General features: G+C 38.3%; 1 protein-coding gene across 2 annotated transcripts in view; it reads left to right on the forward strand.

The window, feature by feature from the left end:
- Positions 1-15914, forward strand: part of pcsk6 (proprotein convertase subtilisin/kexin type 6) — a 77285-nt gene that overhangs the window by 12274 nt on the left and 49097 nt on the right. For both annotated transcript variants that reach the window (XM_082154302.1, XM_082154303.1), the window contains 5 exons: positions 76-152; positions 4700-4788; positions 8926-9098; positions 9348-9560; positions 13532-13632. In XM_082154302.1, coding sequence (XP_082010428.1) covers positions 76-152; positions 4700-4788; positions 8926-9098; positions 9348-9560; positions 13532-13632 — 653 coding nt within the window. The remainder of the gene's footprint in view (positions 1-75; positions 153-4699; positions 4789-8925; positions 9099-9347; positions 9561-13531; positions 13633-15914) is intronic.

Consider the following 15914-nt stretch of genomic DNA (forward strand, 5'->3'; position numbering starts at 1 on the left):
CAAAAAATACACTAGACAGAAGTGACAGAACCCTGACACAGATGGTTTATTTAATGTGCTTTGTCCGTCATTTAGGATCAGCTTGCTAGCTACGATGTGAATGGCAATGACTATGACCCGACCCCACGATACGACTCCAGCAACGAGAACAAGTGAGTCCTGATGTCTTTAAAAGTACTCTTCACCACACGACTTGTCTTAAAGGGTTTGAGCTTCAGCAAGAACCAATGAGGTTCGTTCTCGTGTGTTACGCAGCACGTTTGAGCTTCCACAAGAGGTCAAGCAGGTTCGGTTGAGCCTCTGTTTATGTCCGCTAATCAATGTTTATGGGCCCTTAATGAGTAATGGGTGTGTTTTGGACTTTACGTGCTGTAAACCAATCAGAGTCTCATCTCTCATTCCCTTTACATGCCAGTTGCGCTCGCACCATGGCGGATTCGCTATTTACATGGAGGAATTTGCAAGCGGAAAAACTGAACGCGTCTCCAGAGCGCAAACGGATCTGCTCTGCGCGAGGTTAAAGCGTGCAAGCAGACCATCTACGGCAGTGGTTCCCAACCTCTTTTTGTCTGAGACCCCCTTTTTCCCAAGAAAATATTTTAGGGCCCCCCTTCACATTTAATGATATTATCGCTCTTGTAAGCTTGCAGCAAGGATGACAGAATATGTTGTTTTCAAGCAAATGGTATGTTTACTATAACCAGATATGTTTATGCACAAATAATAGCCTATAATATTGAAAATACAATAACAAAAACATTAGTAGGCCCTTTGTAATTTAAAAACGTAAGCCTAGGAGTAGCCTATAAAAGTAGTTTAAAAATGCAATAACAAAAATATTCACACTGGTGTGTAGATAAAAAAAAAAAAAAAAGAATATAGGCTATTACTAAATGACTGCTGTCTGGGACCTCAATACTTGCATGTTATTTGTGAGGCTTTATCAATGTGAGGCTTTATTTTTGACGCTTTTGGCGCTATAGCGAACGATAGTAAACTTGCGTTTATTAACAGAATAATGCGTCTTTCGGAAGAACATTGTAGCCGGAACTACTTCTCTCTGTGTACGTCTATGACGAGTCACGCAGGTACTGGGCTACTCCGCAGCGGCAGCGATCCGAACCAGTGTGAAATAGTCCCAATGTAAACACTTATTATAGGTGTACCATAGTGGTTCAGGATAAGACAAAAACACGGATTGGAAAATGGATTCATGATGAACTCGCTCATTATATAAATTTTGTAAATTTTGAACAGAAAAAAGTTAAGGACTTTTATTTAATGCTCATTGCTCACAACTATTCAAAATACGACACGACCCCCCACAGAGCTCGCTGAGGCCCCCTTGTGGGCCGCGACCCCCCTGTTGGGAACCAATGATCTACGGGACAAGCCAGATTCCACCATATCTTTATGTACACAATAATAATCTTTTACATTGTAATCCTTTTATTTTTAATATTTGGCATGTTTGAGTGCTTTTGCACGTCTCTGTGTGTGTAATAAGCAGAGTGTAAGCGCGTTGTGGACCTGCCTATAGGCGTACATTACTAACGCGCTCTTTAAATAACAAAAAAAATATTGTGCCATTGACTTTAGACCAGGTTTCAGTTGGTCAATGGCGCAGTCTATTTCTGTTGCCTCAAAATAGCAACGCGCTAACACACCTCGTTTTCAGACCAGCATGCCCATGGGCGCATGCATTTGCTATTTAAACAACGTGGCACAGTACGTGAAAATGATAACTGCGTCGGACTGAAGCTAGCAAAAAACACTTGAGTCGCGCTTGCCGCTGCATTGCGCAGGGTGTAAGATAGGGCCCTTAATGTGAATAAAAGCCTAAATTCAATCTGTTCATCAGGTGGTGGTGGTGGCGCAATGGATAAGACACATGCCTTTGGTGTGAGAGACCCGGGTTCGAATCCACTGTGAGACACCAATGTGTCCCTGAGCAAGACACTTAACCCCTAGTTGCTCCAGAGGCGTGCGACCTCTGACATATATAGCAATTGTAAGTCGCTTCGGATAAAAGCGTCAGCTAAATGAATATCATATAAAGCGATCGTGTCTCTTCAGAAAATTTTGACTAAACCGTTCAGTTCATATGTATTGGTTTTACTGTCTCTTTATGAACTTTTTGATGCGTCAAAGTGTCAGTTGAGTAGCCATCAAAAAGATCTTTGTTTGTGTTCCGAAGATGAATGAAAGTATTATGGGCTTGGAACGACATGAGGGTGAGTAAATTATTAGAGAATTTTCAATTTTGGGTGAACTATCCCTTTAAACACATCTCATTTGCTGCTAACACTTACGTAACTTGCTTTGAGTGATCAGGGGGTGGATAAAATGTTTGCTTGGAAAAAGTTTTTGAAGATTGTGTTGAAGTTCAAAGGTCATTGAAGCCTTTTTGCAGTTTGAGAAATTGGTTTGTTTGAAGAGAGATTTGAAGTTTTAAAGGTATTTTGACCTTGCTAGGAGGTTGCTAATATGTCGTGAATAGGTGCTAGTGTTAACTGGGTGATTTGCTAGGATGTTTTTTTGGGTTGAAATTTTTTGGTTCTAGGTGGTGGCTAGACAGTTGTTAGGGTGTTATGGGTGGTTACTAGGCAGTTTCCAGGGATAATCACAAAAGTGCGCACCTCTGCTCTCGCCTATGGATTGTTGGATATTTGCGCTGGCACAGGTTAAAATCTCATACTGATAGGATTTGTAGAACCTAACTTAATAAAACAGAATGTGTGACTATGAGGAATGATCACCCCAAATGGTTGCTGGGGTGTTTTGGGTAGATCTGACTAGATTTTGGACCAGATCTAATACAGCAATATTTTGAAATATCTTGCCTCCTCAAAAGCTGTGATATTTGGAGCAATGCAAATAAAGCTGTAATGCTGGACTTGTGTGATTTTGCGTGTCAACACAATAAAGAGGCTTTTTTTTTGTGGGGAAGCACTGAAACCAATCCAATCCTGTGGGATTGAGTGTGGTGTGGCTTTAATTGAAAACGTCTCTGTCTTTGATAAGCACCTGATTTAATGCTTGTTCTCTGCTCATGCCACATGTTTACGAATGAACTGCCAAGAGCTCAAGCAAAACTTCAAAGACCTGTTTTGTTAATACTCATCAGGATATTTGAAATGGAAAACAATACAACGTTCAATTCATTTTTGAAGTGTGGAACGTGCCTCCCGGAGCAGAAACTTAATTGAGTGAGGACAAAGAATAAAATTATTAAAAAAGACTTTGGTAAGGAGGTGCACTGAGAGAACGACAGCGAGTGAACAGTGCACAAGATAAAAATGCAATTAATGCATTGCTAATGCAGCCTGTTGCGATGCGCTATGACAGTGGTGGAAAGAGGATTGACTTGGATATCAGTTTGAAAATGTGCTGCCGTCGGAGTCTAAAACAAAGTTTTTGCTTTTAGTTAACAAAATGAAATTAAAAGTTCACCCTATTTACTTTCTGTATATGCATGTTCCTGATCAGCATATTGCTATGATTTCTGAAGGGTCATGTGACAATGAAAACTGGAGTAATGATGCTGAAAATTCCGCTTTGCCATCACAGGAATAAATGAAATGATAAAATATATTCAAATAGAAAGCAAAATCACTACCATTTATTGAACATGGAACGTCACAACCCTATAGAGCAGCAGCTACAGCAATATTGTATAAATGCATATGTATTTATACAGTACAATTATTTTTGTAGAAATGTGTTATATGTAAACTAAAAATTCACAGTTGCTTGTCATGGAAGAGCAATAGGAAGTTATGTAAACGTCTGGTGTTGGTGGTGGGGGAAGACATTTCTACAAAATAAATGTACTATTTGAATAAGAATATTACATTTCTTTTTATACAGTATTGACTTTTCCCAGTAAATTTGACCTAATAAAAAGCTCAGGATGATGCACAAGAGCATTCAGCTAGACAAAACTGACATTCTCGTGTAGTATAGAAAGCAGTCAGTGTCAACAAAAAAAGTAGAAAAAACATTTGTATATAACAAATATTTCCATAGTGAAATAACATTTGACTAGTGTGGCTCACATGATGACATTTAATTTTTTTGGTGGGATTGGCCAATTTAATGACACAATAACTAGGTTTTGAAGCATGAATTAAATGTTTTGGGTGAGTTACAGACATGCAATAGAGTTCTAATGTTCCATCAAACAGTTGTGACAACTGAACTTACAGTTTAGAGAATGTTAAGACTGTTTCGAAAAATGTGCAAAAGTGATTAAGAAAAACTATACAATTCTTACCGACCCCAAACATTTGAATGATACAATGATAATTTCAATGACAATTTATGAAATAAAACTGGCAGCTGAAATTATAAAATGTAAGGTTAAATCTATTACAGTTTTTAACAGGTTTTTACTGTTGCATTTTTACAGTTTTGTTACAGTTAAAATTACACAATTTTGTTTTACATTGTAGCTTAGGCTGTAGACAATAAAGGGCAAATCACTAGGGCTTAAATCAGAGCCAGTGTCTTAGTGTGTAATTCTCAATCCATCTTTTTTATAAAAAATGTTTTCCCTCTTTACAGTTTTAATTAGCAGTGTGGAGAGGACATAATACATTGAGGAGATAATGGGGAAGCAAGACCGACATCGTTACAGTTCTGATCAAACTCACAATAACATATTTCAATTTTTGATTGCATTTCTTTTTCTTTCCAGGCATGGGACGCGATGTGCAGGTGAAGTTGCTGCTGTAGCCAACAACTCGCATTGCATTGTAGGTATAGCCTACAATGCCCGCATAGGAGGTATGCATCTCTCGAAAAAAAGTCTGTTTACTTCCCTGCTCTCCTTATTTTCTAATAAATGCCAGATGCTATTTTAGTTACAGACCCGCCGCAGCCGACACTCAACACACACATGGATTGATTGGCAAAACTGACCAGTTGCCGCAAGTGGCTAAACCCTGATCAAGCAACAGGTTTTAGACGCAGTCAGAGCAGATAAGACAGGATTATTCTGCATGTGTGCACAGGATTAAATCGACAAGACGCCCACGCTCCTATTCGCCTCTGTTCAGAGAGTTCATTAATTTAGTGGACAGCAAACCGCTCGACATTCATGTGCTCGTAAGCAATTAATCCTATGAAAAGGGCGATCAGTTTTAATCAAAAAGTGGATTTCATGATATGCCATCAGCCATCTGGGGCAGTTTTGTTTTGGGCTGCAGCTGCGCTGAAAGACGCAAATATTTCATTATTGTACTCGCAGGTGGCAATGCCGACAAACGCATCCTTTGCTCGGACTTGGCGGGGTTCGGGCCTGTGTTGTTCCAGTTGCTCTGTGTGCCAAATGCATAAAGTTTAGCGATGCAACTGTGAGTACAGGATAGGGCTGCATATACAATCTCTTTAGGAGCCAAGCGAGCGTGTGAAACTCCTATTGTATTCATTCATTTTCATTAGTTTTACTCGTTGGCATTGGAGTCTATGACAGCAATTCGAAAGAAAATTGTGAATTTTGACTTATACGCCAGGGTTTCTGAAACTCCGTAAAACCAAAGATCCATTTCATAATCCACACTGTTTGTGGACCCACTTCAGTAATATGTAAAGTGCCCCTATTATGCGTTATCAGATATTACGTTTCATGTAGTGTGTAATATAGCTGTTTGTGAATGTATGAGATCTGCAAAGTTTCACAGTTCAAAGTGCACAATATATGGAGTTTTTAAACTGATTCTGAACTGCCTTAAACTAGTCATCAGTAATTCCAGTCTTACTTAATCTAGGTTTGTAACACATTTGCATAATGCCAGGCTATGGTCCTCATTGGCTGCCCGCAAACAACGTCTATTTCAACCCGCCCTCAAACATTGTAGTTGAAGCTGAGACCTGGAAGAGTTTGGTTTGTGTTGTCAAACGTTGAGAAGAAGCTGTTTTCTGCGCTGTGAAAGCAAATCCACTATGCATGCACTTCCAAAGGATGAGAACTCTGGCTCGAATAGATACGGTCTACATCTGACCAATTAGAGTAGAGTAGGCTCTCGGAAAGGAGGGTTTTAGAGAGAACGAATCCTTTATCGAACCATTTCAGACACTATGAGAAAAGAGCTAATGCTTCAATGTTTATTATGAGAAATTTGTTTTTTGACCTTGGATGCATGGAAACCTATTTTAGGGGACCTCCAAAACAAAATGAGGATCCTTTAAAAGGGGCTCTTTAGTTCTACAACAGATAAGATATTCTGGGTGTTTGTTTAGCTGGTGATAAAATCCTATTCATAACTAATTTTAGATCTGTATTGTTGTTCTCTAAGCATTAATTTGGACTGTTGAAGGACGATTTGTCCTCAATTCATTAGATGCCAGTTAAAGTCAATAATTCAGCAGTCAATACTTCTTCTCTCTTAATTTACTGTCTTTCAACAATTTTATGTTTCGCTGACATGCAGATTATTATTTTTTTTATCCAATTAATTGAAAAAATAATCAATTGCCAGAATATTAAGCGATTACCAAAATAATAGTAAGCTGCAAGCCTAGTGTATATTTTGTACTTGAATGGAAATAGTGTTTGGTGACTGGAATGCCAATTTTGCCTAATTTGTCCTCTGCCATGTAAAAATGTTGAAGACCCATGTCCTCAATAAACGACATGATTTGAGGAATTGTTCTTATTTGTAGCACAGACGTTGCAGGACAGGTTCTGCATGATAATACACCACTAATAACCACAAAGTGGACAGATGATTGACTTGTTTGGAACAAGTCAATCATCTGTCCACTTTGTGGTTATTAGTGGTGTATTAATTGTTTCTCATCCAAATGTTGGCTGCACATATCGTAAAAGATCTCAATTGTTAAGTCCTGTATGCAAAATATTCCTCTTAACAATAATGAAGTGATGTTTGAAAAGAGTTGGCCATTTTTCCAAGCCAGATAAAGACAGATTAGCGCAATGAAAGATGTGCTTTAGGTCTTTTGGCTCAGCACAGCAGTTGACTTTTTTTCCTTGCTTAATCACTGAAACGCTGCCAAAGCTAATACGTGTCCGATTCAAGCCAATGACTTCATCGCCTTCTAATGACATTTCTAATCTATTCGGCCTCGCCTTGGCTGCTATGTACAACTTCATGTCCTTTAACCATAATTAGAAATGTAGAAATTATTCGTTTTTCTGCTCTGCGGTTCTGAAAAGTGTTTTTCTCTGTGCTGTTTTAGAAGACGAGGAGTCGATTTGAGGTGTAATGCAGCTTGTCAGAAGTGAGAGGAATGATACAGAAGTGTTGAATCCCATGTTTTTCCCTGTAGAGGTGTTTCAAGGAAGGAACAGCATATTGCGCATATGGTGTTAGAAATAATAACACACATGCACACACATTCTCACACTATACAATCAGGCTCTTTTCTAGCCTCTCTAGTCACACACACACACACACACACACACACACACTCACACACACACATTTTTTATTATATTATGGCAGGAACCTCTTATTGACTTCTTGAATTAAGCTAATTAAGCTGATTAATTCTGCCTCTGCCTCCTCATTTCAGTTGTCCATCAAAGATCTTGGCTGGTTGCTGAAAGGTTGAAGGTGTGAACCCCAACTTTTACCATTGTGCACTTGATCAAAGCACTTAAAAAGAGGTTACTCCAAGTTGGTTCAGCCTGTAATAAGTTTACTTCAAGATGCTTTGTATACATTTTTCAGCTAAACTACTTGCTTAGATAATATAATTTTTGTAAAGTTATGCAAAAATATCAAGGATTTCTTTCAAAATAAAGAGCAAGAAAAGGAAATTAAGCTGTAGTTCAGTATCAGAATGAGGAGAAAGAATGCAGATTATCGAGGCGTTTGGAAACCTCTCATTGCAGCGGAGTACAATAGATTTTAATTGCAATTTTTGCACATTTGTGTGCATCATTGACCATATGGCATGTGTTAATGTGCCTCTGTGAGTTTGTGTGTGAGTTTTCCATTTGCAAGTTCGTCATATTGTTATTTTTGTAGGAAATTCAACAGCACAGTTTAAACACATTGTATTTATGTATTTTTTCCCCCAAAATCTAGTGGCTTAAATATTTTGTAAATGTTTTTAGTATCTTGCCTTAAGGAACACTCCACCGTTTTTTCATATTAAACTATGTTATTCCCTTAACTAAGACGAGTTGATACATACCTCTCTCGTCTCAGTGTGTGCACTCAATCGCTCTGGCGCGCGGCGACACTTTGATAGCACTTAGCTTAGCCCAGTTAATTCATTAGGGACCAAACAGAGATGAAGTTAGAAGCGACCAAACACCTCCATGTTTTCCCTATTTAAATACAGTTACACGAGTAGTTACACGACCAAGTATGGTGACACAAAATAAAACGTGGCGCTTTTCTAAGCGGGTAAAAAGGATAACTATAATGTATGGCGGAATAGCACTTGGGAGCACTTCGACTCGGCGCAGTAAAAAGTCACGCCTGAAAAATCCTCTCCTTCTCACTTCTGTCATTAGAACCAACGTGACTTTTTACTGCGCGGACCTCTGTTAGGTCACTCTTTTTGGTTTGATTTAGTTTTTTGTTTCCAGTTGATTTTGTCTTTTGTTCTGCTTTGTTTTTGCTCTTTGTATAATATTGTTCTGAAACTCATAGGTAAAGTAAAAAGAAAAGAAAAAGTGTTGCACTATGTTTGAAGTCATTGATGCCAAACACAATTGGGTCTCGTATTTAGACCACAAAATGGCAGGGTTTACAGTGCACAATTCAACTGGGATAGTTGTAGGACTCTTTCATTATGCATTTCAGAGCTTGGCAGGATAAATCAACATCCATTTTTGTTGCACCTAAAGTTTCACAGAGAAAAGAAAAGAATACAGGTTTGGAACGACATTGGGGTGATTATACAATGACTGAATTTGTATGTTTTTGGACAAACTTTTTCTCTAAGGTGTTCGAATGCTTGATGGAGACGTGACTGATGTGGTGGAGGCCAAGTCTCTGGGAATAAGGCCAGACTACATCGACATTTACAGTGCCAGCTGGGGCCCCGACGATGACGGGAAGACCGTGGATGGACCAGGGCCTCTGGCCAAACAAGCCTTTGAACTGGGAATTAAAAAGGTTGTTGTCTCAAACTCACACACACAAACAAGAGGGATTTCTCAATGAGTAACTGTCATTGTCAGGGTTGTTAAATGAAGACTAAATCAAATCCACAACATTTAAAGGGAATTAATATTTGTAAAGTTATAAATAAATAGTTGTTAATCTTGTCAATGTTGTTGACAACTTGGCAGTGTAGTTTTTGAAAAAGAATAAATAAATAAGTCTATTGTATGTCCTTGTTCATATGTTTTCATGTCTCTGCAGGGCCGGAAGGGTCTCGGCTCCATCTTTGTTTGGGCGTCTGGTAACGGAGGCCGACAGGGCGATCACTGCTCTTGCGACGGCTACACCAACAGCATCTACACCATCTCCGTCAGCAGCAGTACGGAAAACGGCAACAAGCCCTGGTATCTGGAGGTCTGCTCCTCCACCCTCGCCACCACATACAGCAGCGGAGAGTTCTATGACCGCAAAATAGTTAAGTAACTCGCCCATGTTCCCACAAATGTGTCAAATGAGTGTCACTCACACAGACATCTGTTAGACCACATAAAGTTAATTCCTGAAGTCCACTAAAAATGTCAATCAATATGTTATCCATTGATTAAAAACATCTTCAAAATGTTTAAACATTTAGTATTTTAGTTCTTCAATAAGGTTGACCTTTCTCTGACACTTGTACCGTTCAAAGGTTTTGGGGTCGGTACGATTTTTCTGTGTTTTTATGCTAATCAAGGCTGCATTTATTTAATCGAAAATACAGTAAAAACACTGATACTGTTAAATATTATGACAATTTAAAAGAACTGTTTTCTATGTTTAATAGATTTTCAAATGAATTTTTATTCCTGTGATGCAAAGCTGAATTTTCAGCATAATTTCTCCAGTCTTCAGTGTCACATGATCCTTCAGAAATCATTCTGATATGCTGATTTGCTGCTCAAGAAACATTTCTTATTATTATAAATGTTGAAAACAATCAAAGTTTTTTGTAGGGACCGTGATATATTTTTTTCAGGATTCTTTGACAAATATAAAGTTCAAATGAACAGCATTTATTTGCAATAGATTTTTTAATAACCGTGCAAAAGTCTTGATTGTCATTTTTAATGCATCCTTGCTGAATAAAAGTATTACATTTATTGACTTAACTAGTCTTAACTATTGACTTACCCATCAAAATTCAAGAGACGTTTAAAAATCTAAAATGTTAATATTTTGCAAATTGTTGAATGCATCTCATGGTAATTAATGAAACAAAACATTGCAACTCCTAATTTAGGACCTATGTTTACTTTTGTACAATAATCACTTTTGGTTCTCTGTTGTGATCCTTGTTTCCTGAAGCAAAACCGGTTGCGATGCACTACAGAGTAGATGAAGTTGTTCTGTTTCAAAAGAGCAAAGGAAATCTTGTGTTCCATTATATGACCCCTTTAAGCATGTATCTTGTAGCGTGTACTTCATTTGTCTTCTCCATCTGTCATCTTCTCAACCTTTTGTCCTCGTCTTACTTTCGGCCTCGTATGTTCTCGGTTTTATTAGGTCATTTGCTCTCTTGATGCCACATATTGTGTCCTACAAAATATGTCCTACAATACACATTCTCCTTTCATTCCTCCTCATCACCTTCTAACCCTAAGTATTAAACATCTGACCAGTTGTGCAATGGACATTAATAATATGGACATGCTGTTCCATTTCTAAGAAATCAGGTGTTTTTTTTGTCTTGTGGATGATAAAATGGGTGAGAAATCCCAACATTGAAGGACATATCTATCATCTTTTGACTGGACCAGTATTGGAATGCAGGTTTATATGGTGTTTAATGGTGATCTGCCAAAAATCAGACATCTTTTATAGATCAGCTGTCCTAGATTCTGTTGCTTATTCTGCTAATACAGCTGAGCTCTTGTTGTTTGGCTCTTTCCACAAATATCTATTGATTAAATGAGACGCTTGGAAAAAAGACTGGAGCTATATGTTTGGTCTGGCTCCCATCCGCATGGAAAACCGCAGGGAGATATCAAGAGGATTGAGAAAACTAGCGTTTTTTCCCCTCTATTTATCTTTCTCTTCCAGCAGTGCAGATTATAACATTATCCTTAAGAATGACTACTATGGGTTTTGCTTTTCTTCTGGTATTTGGTTAGTAGTTGTGGGCTTAAGAGCTCATTTACACATGCATACACATTTTTAATCTTTTCTCGCACACTCATTTTGTTTACACCGTGTCTACACCGGAAAATACTCTTGTTGTTTTTTTAGTGGTGTTGATAAAGCAAGCATCACTATTATTATTACTCCTACGTGAAGTTTACTTAAGTAAACCTTCAGTGCAGAATTCACAATCCGGTTCACAATCCCATAGCTCAGGAGACTATACATCCACGGCCATAGTGGCCGAGCCAAGCTCCCGGGTCAAGGCCACGGAAGCCAATCCTCCCTTGCTCCCTGAACTGCTGGCGCCTCCCTGGCCTCTTGTAATACCAGTACGGTCCTGGAGACTACCTAGCCTGCCCGTTTTCTTTTAAAAGCGAGATTGCGTTAAAAACCCCCGCAATCTCGCGTTTGATTAACTCTGTTTTCACTGAATTCAGTTTCTGTTTGCCTGTTTTCCTTTGACCCAGTTTTCCCATGTGTTTCATTGGTTCATCTAGTTCACCTGTCCTTCGTTAATTAACTCATCAGCCCTTTATTTGCCCTCTGTATTTAAGCCCTCAGTTTGTTCCTTGTCCTGTATTGTTTGTCGTGAGTGTCTGACATCTATGTTAAAGTTTTTTGCTATTCAGTTTCTCCAAGTTATCTCTGCTTGTTTAAATCTACAATTAAAGACTATTTTAAGTATCTCCATTGTCGTAAGCTTGTTACAACCACCCAATCGAGACAACAATGAGGAGGACTTTTTAAGCTATGAAACTTGCAGGATGTTTTAAAGGGACAAAGACCGCTTTATATGTCAAAAGATCAAGGCAAATTTTATTTTATTTTGTCATGACCACTTTAAATTCACTTTTCAAAATTTAAAGACAGTCTTGCCTTGATTATTTACTTTGCATCAAAAATCTTTTTTATTTCTGTCATTAAAATGTTTTAACCTGCTATGCAACAGTTGGTATATGGTACAAATTATGGTTCCTCTGGGAAAATTGGGAAAAAGTTGGCAATCAAAATTGATCCTATTTATTTTCTTGGCGCATGTCACTGGTCTTATTCTGAATGATTGTGAATGAAACTTTTTTTAAAAAATTTATCAAAATGGCTTATGTACTGTAATAAAGCCAAATGCATTCACTTCTGCCTCTATTCCAGTTACAACGCTCACTTTTTACAATCCAATTAGCGCATTCAGTTTAGCCTCTTTTCAAGTATGAAATGCTCACTTTTTACAATCCAATCAACATCCAATGGACAAAATCAAGTCTCAAAAATGTCTAGATTTTCCCCCCTTTATCATCCAACCCTAATCACCTATAAAAATGATTAAATCACAATGTAGTTTTTACCTGTTAACAATTCCCTTTTTAATGACTTTTTAAAGACTTTAAGGATAGTGAATAATTTAATAATTTTTAATAATCTTTAATTAGCAAAATCGCTCATTCTTTTTTTAATTTGCAATCTTAAAAACATCTTAAATTCCATTTCCTTAATCATGCAGATGGTTGACGAGAAGTGTGTTAAAACATTTCTTTGTCTTCAGAAAAATGTAAAAGTCTATTACTGTCATGTTTATTTCCTGACTGCTGTTTTTAAACATAAACATATGCCACTCAAGTTGAGTCACTCAACACATGCACACATATTGGACGAGAGCATTTGTCTTCTATCTCGGCATCTTCCTCGGGACAATGTCAGTGGCACTGACCCCATGTTCATTCTTTTGAGAAACGCCAGTGTAATCAAGCTTATGTTTGATTGAAGACATATTTGAGCGCTCGCTCACTCTGCCTGGGGGCTACTAGAGCTGACCCGCTGATTCCCAGAAAACCACAGCGACGGAATATTTACTGAGCACTTTGCAGAAAACCACTCGTCCCATCACTGTCATGAAAGAGCATTCTTTCAGACAATGTTTCATCTGAATGTAGGACCTGATGCCTGCATCATTTCCCTCTAGTCAAGTCAAGTCCCCCTTTTTTCTATAGCACTTAATACAATATAGATTGTTTCAAAGCAGCCTCTCATTAATAAACAGGGAAATAACAGAATCAATGATGCAAACTTCATCAAATATGAGACAAATTGAAATTCTGCTATAAAGCAGCTCTAAAAATACAATTAAGTGTCTTTTAACGAAAGAAGTGGCTGCACACAAATCTAGAAGACCTGCTATACATGTTACTAAGATTTAAAGGAAAAATTTGTCTCTGTTTTCATTTCAGACTCATGTACGTCCACTAAACTGAAGTTGTTAACTCTCTGTATTCATGTGTTTCTGGTACCAGGTGACCACAGACCTGCGGCAGAGGTGTACCGATGGCCACACAGGCACCTCAGTATCTGCACCGATGGTGGCAGGTGTCGTCGCTCTCGCTCTGGAGGCAAAGTGAGGGTTCCATACAATTGCAGAAAGCTGCACTGCTTCTTTAAATTTCAGTGTTTTAACTAACTTTCATTTATTGGTTTAAAGGGATGGTTCACCCAAAAATGACAATTCTGTCATCACTTATTGCATTTTCACTGCTGGCTCGTTTTGGAGCATTTGTTTCAGAACCTGGAACAGTTTTCCTCTTAGTTTGGTTAGTTTAGGCATATATGAACATTGCAAGTGCACTCGGAACCGCACCAAAACAATCCATATATATATATATTTTTTTTTCTTCTTCTTTGCATTTACCCAAAATTGAAGTAAATGTAAAGTAAAGCTACAGTAAATGGAAATAAAAGCAAAAGCACATAAAATTACTAAACCTTAAAATAAAATACAAATAAAAATATAAAAATAAAAGCTGATTAAAAATATTAATAAAAACTATAATAGTTTATAAATAATGCTAAAATAACACTGGTTGTTTACAGCATGTATGTAAAATATTTTTTGGGCAGAAATTATGACAAAGTTATCATTTTTAGGTGAACTACCTAAGCACTTACATTTTTCATAATTACTCGTCAGTTCTTCTGCAATTCAGTCAGTCTGTATGAATGTCATATTCATGACCTTTTAAACTAAATAGGGCTCCAGACTGCGACCATTTTCCTGCCGGTGCGACCAAATATACCACAAAGTTGCCGAGCAGCGAATGCAAACAAAATGAAAGCGGATCGAAAATGCGCTAGCTACTCATTCATGCTTCACGGACCGTTTATTAGTTCGGACCAATAATTTGCCAGTCACGGGCCGATCTCGATCAGGCGACACTGTTACTAGGAGATCCAGACTGATCCAGAATGTAGTAACTCTAACCATAACTATGGTATTGTGACAGAAATAGTCAAACGCTTACAAATACTACACATCTTGTTCCAGCACTTCAAAACTATAATATCATATATAAATGTTATTTTTAATGTGATGACCAACACATTTTTTGTTAATCCTTCAAAGATTGTCCTAAAACTAAACATTTTAAGTCTTTAAGTTAAGTCTAACTCTTATTTAAACACTTATTTTAAAAAAATTAAAAAAATGTAATTACCATTGTAAACAGTAGGATGCTTATTGGCTATTTTCACTCCCTTATATACATTTTTTCACTCGTTTTGCTTTTTAATTAATAAAGACATTATGAATGATAATAATTAGTTAATTTCATCTACACCCTAAATTAAGCTTAGTGCTTTATTGTCAGCCCCTGTGCTACCACATGCCTCAAATTAAGTTTGTAGACAAATATATTACTATTAATATTATTACATCCTAGCAACTGCCTAACAACAGCCTACAAACCACCCAGAAACCCCTGTCAACTACCTAGAAACCATGCAGTGGTTTTATGAAAATAAAGAATTACCTGCACCAGATTTAGTCTGGTGCAGAAAACAATAGGTTACTGTCATAACGCCGATTTTCTGAAACATCGAGTGGAGAGATCCACATATGGGAAGGGCATCCGTACCTGCGGGCATAAGAAGCCTGCATGCGCTGCTGTTCTCCAGTAAGTATATTCGCTTCTCGTGCGGTAAGCAGGACAAAGCTGGTGGATCTCTCCTCTCTATGTTTCAGAGAACTCGCCATACTGACGCACACACATAACTACTATGTACAGGCAGGACATGAAACGTGTGTGGCACACACAAGAGAAGGAAGGGTTAAGATGACCCCACCCCCAAAACCAAATGTGCTACCAAGGTTCTGGTGAAATCCAGCCGGTAGTAAACGTATAGGGAGAAGCCCAGCTGGCAGCAGAGCAAATGTCCTGCAGCGATACTCCCCTGAACAGAGCCCACGAGGCGGCTAAGGCCCTAGTGGAATGAGCTCTGATGTCCCCTGGGGGCTGCACTCCCTTCGATTCTTATGCCAAAATTAAAGCTTCCACAAGCTAATGTGAGAGGCGTTGCTTAGATATGGGATTCCCCTTGCGAGGGGGTGCCCATGAAATAAAGAGCTGATCACTCTTCCGGAAAGCACTGGTCCCAGCCAAATATGTCTGTAAGGCACGGACAGGACACAGGGCATTCAGCCTTTGATCCTCCGAGGAGGAAAAAGGAGGAGGGTGAAAAGTGGACAGCTCCAACACCTCCGATGTGAACGCAGGGAAGCATTTTGGCACGAAAGGCTGGATTAGGCTCAAGGAAAACCTTATCTCCACCAAGAGAGAATTTAGTGCACGGGGAATGGACCGAGAGTGCATGTAGCTCACTGACACGTTTAGCTGATGCCAAGTC

This window comes from Leuciscus leuciscus (genome assembly GCF_965113295.1).
Source record: "Leuciscus leuciscus genome assembly, chromosome: 2".
Classification (NCBI taxonomy): Eukaryota; Metazoa; Chordata; class Actinopteri; order Cypriniformes; family Leuciscidae; genus Leuciscus; species Leuciscus leuciscus.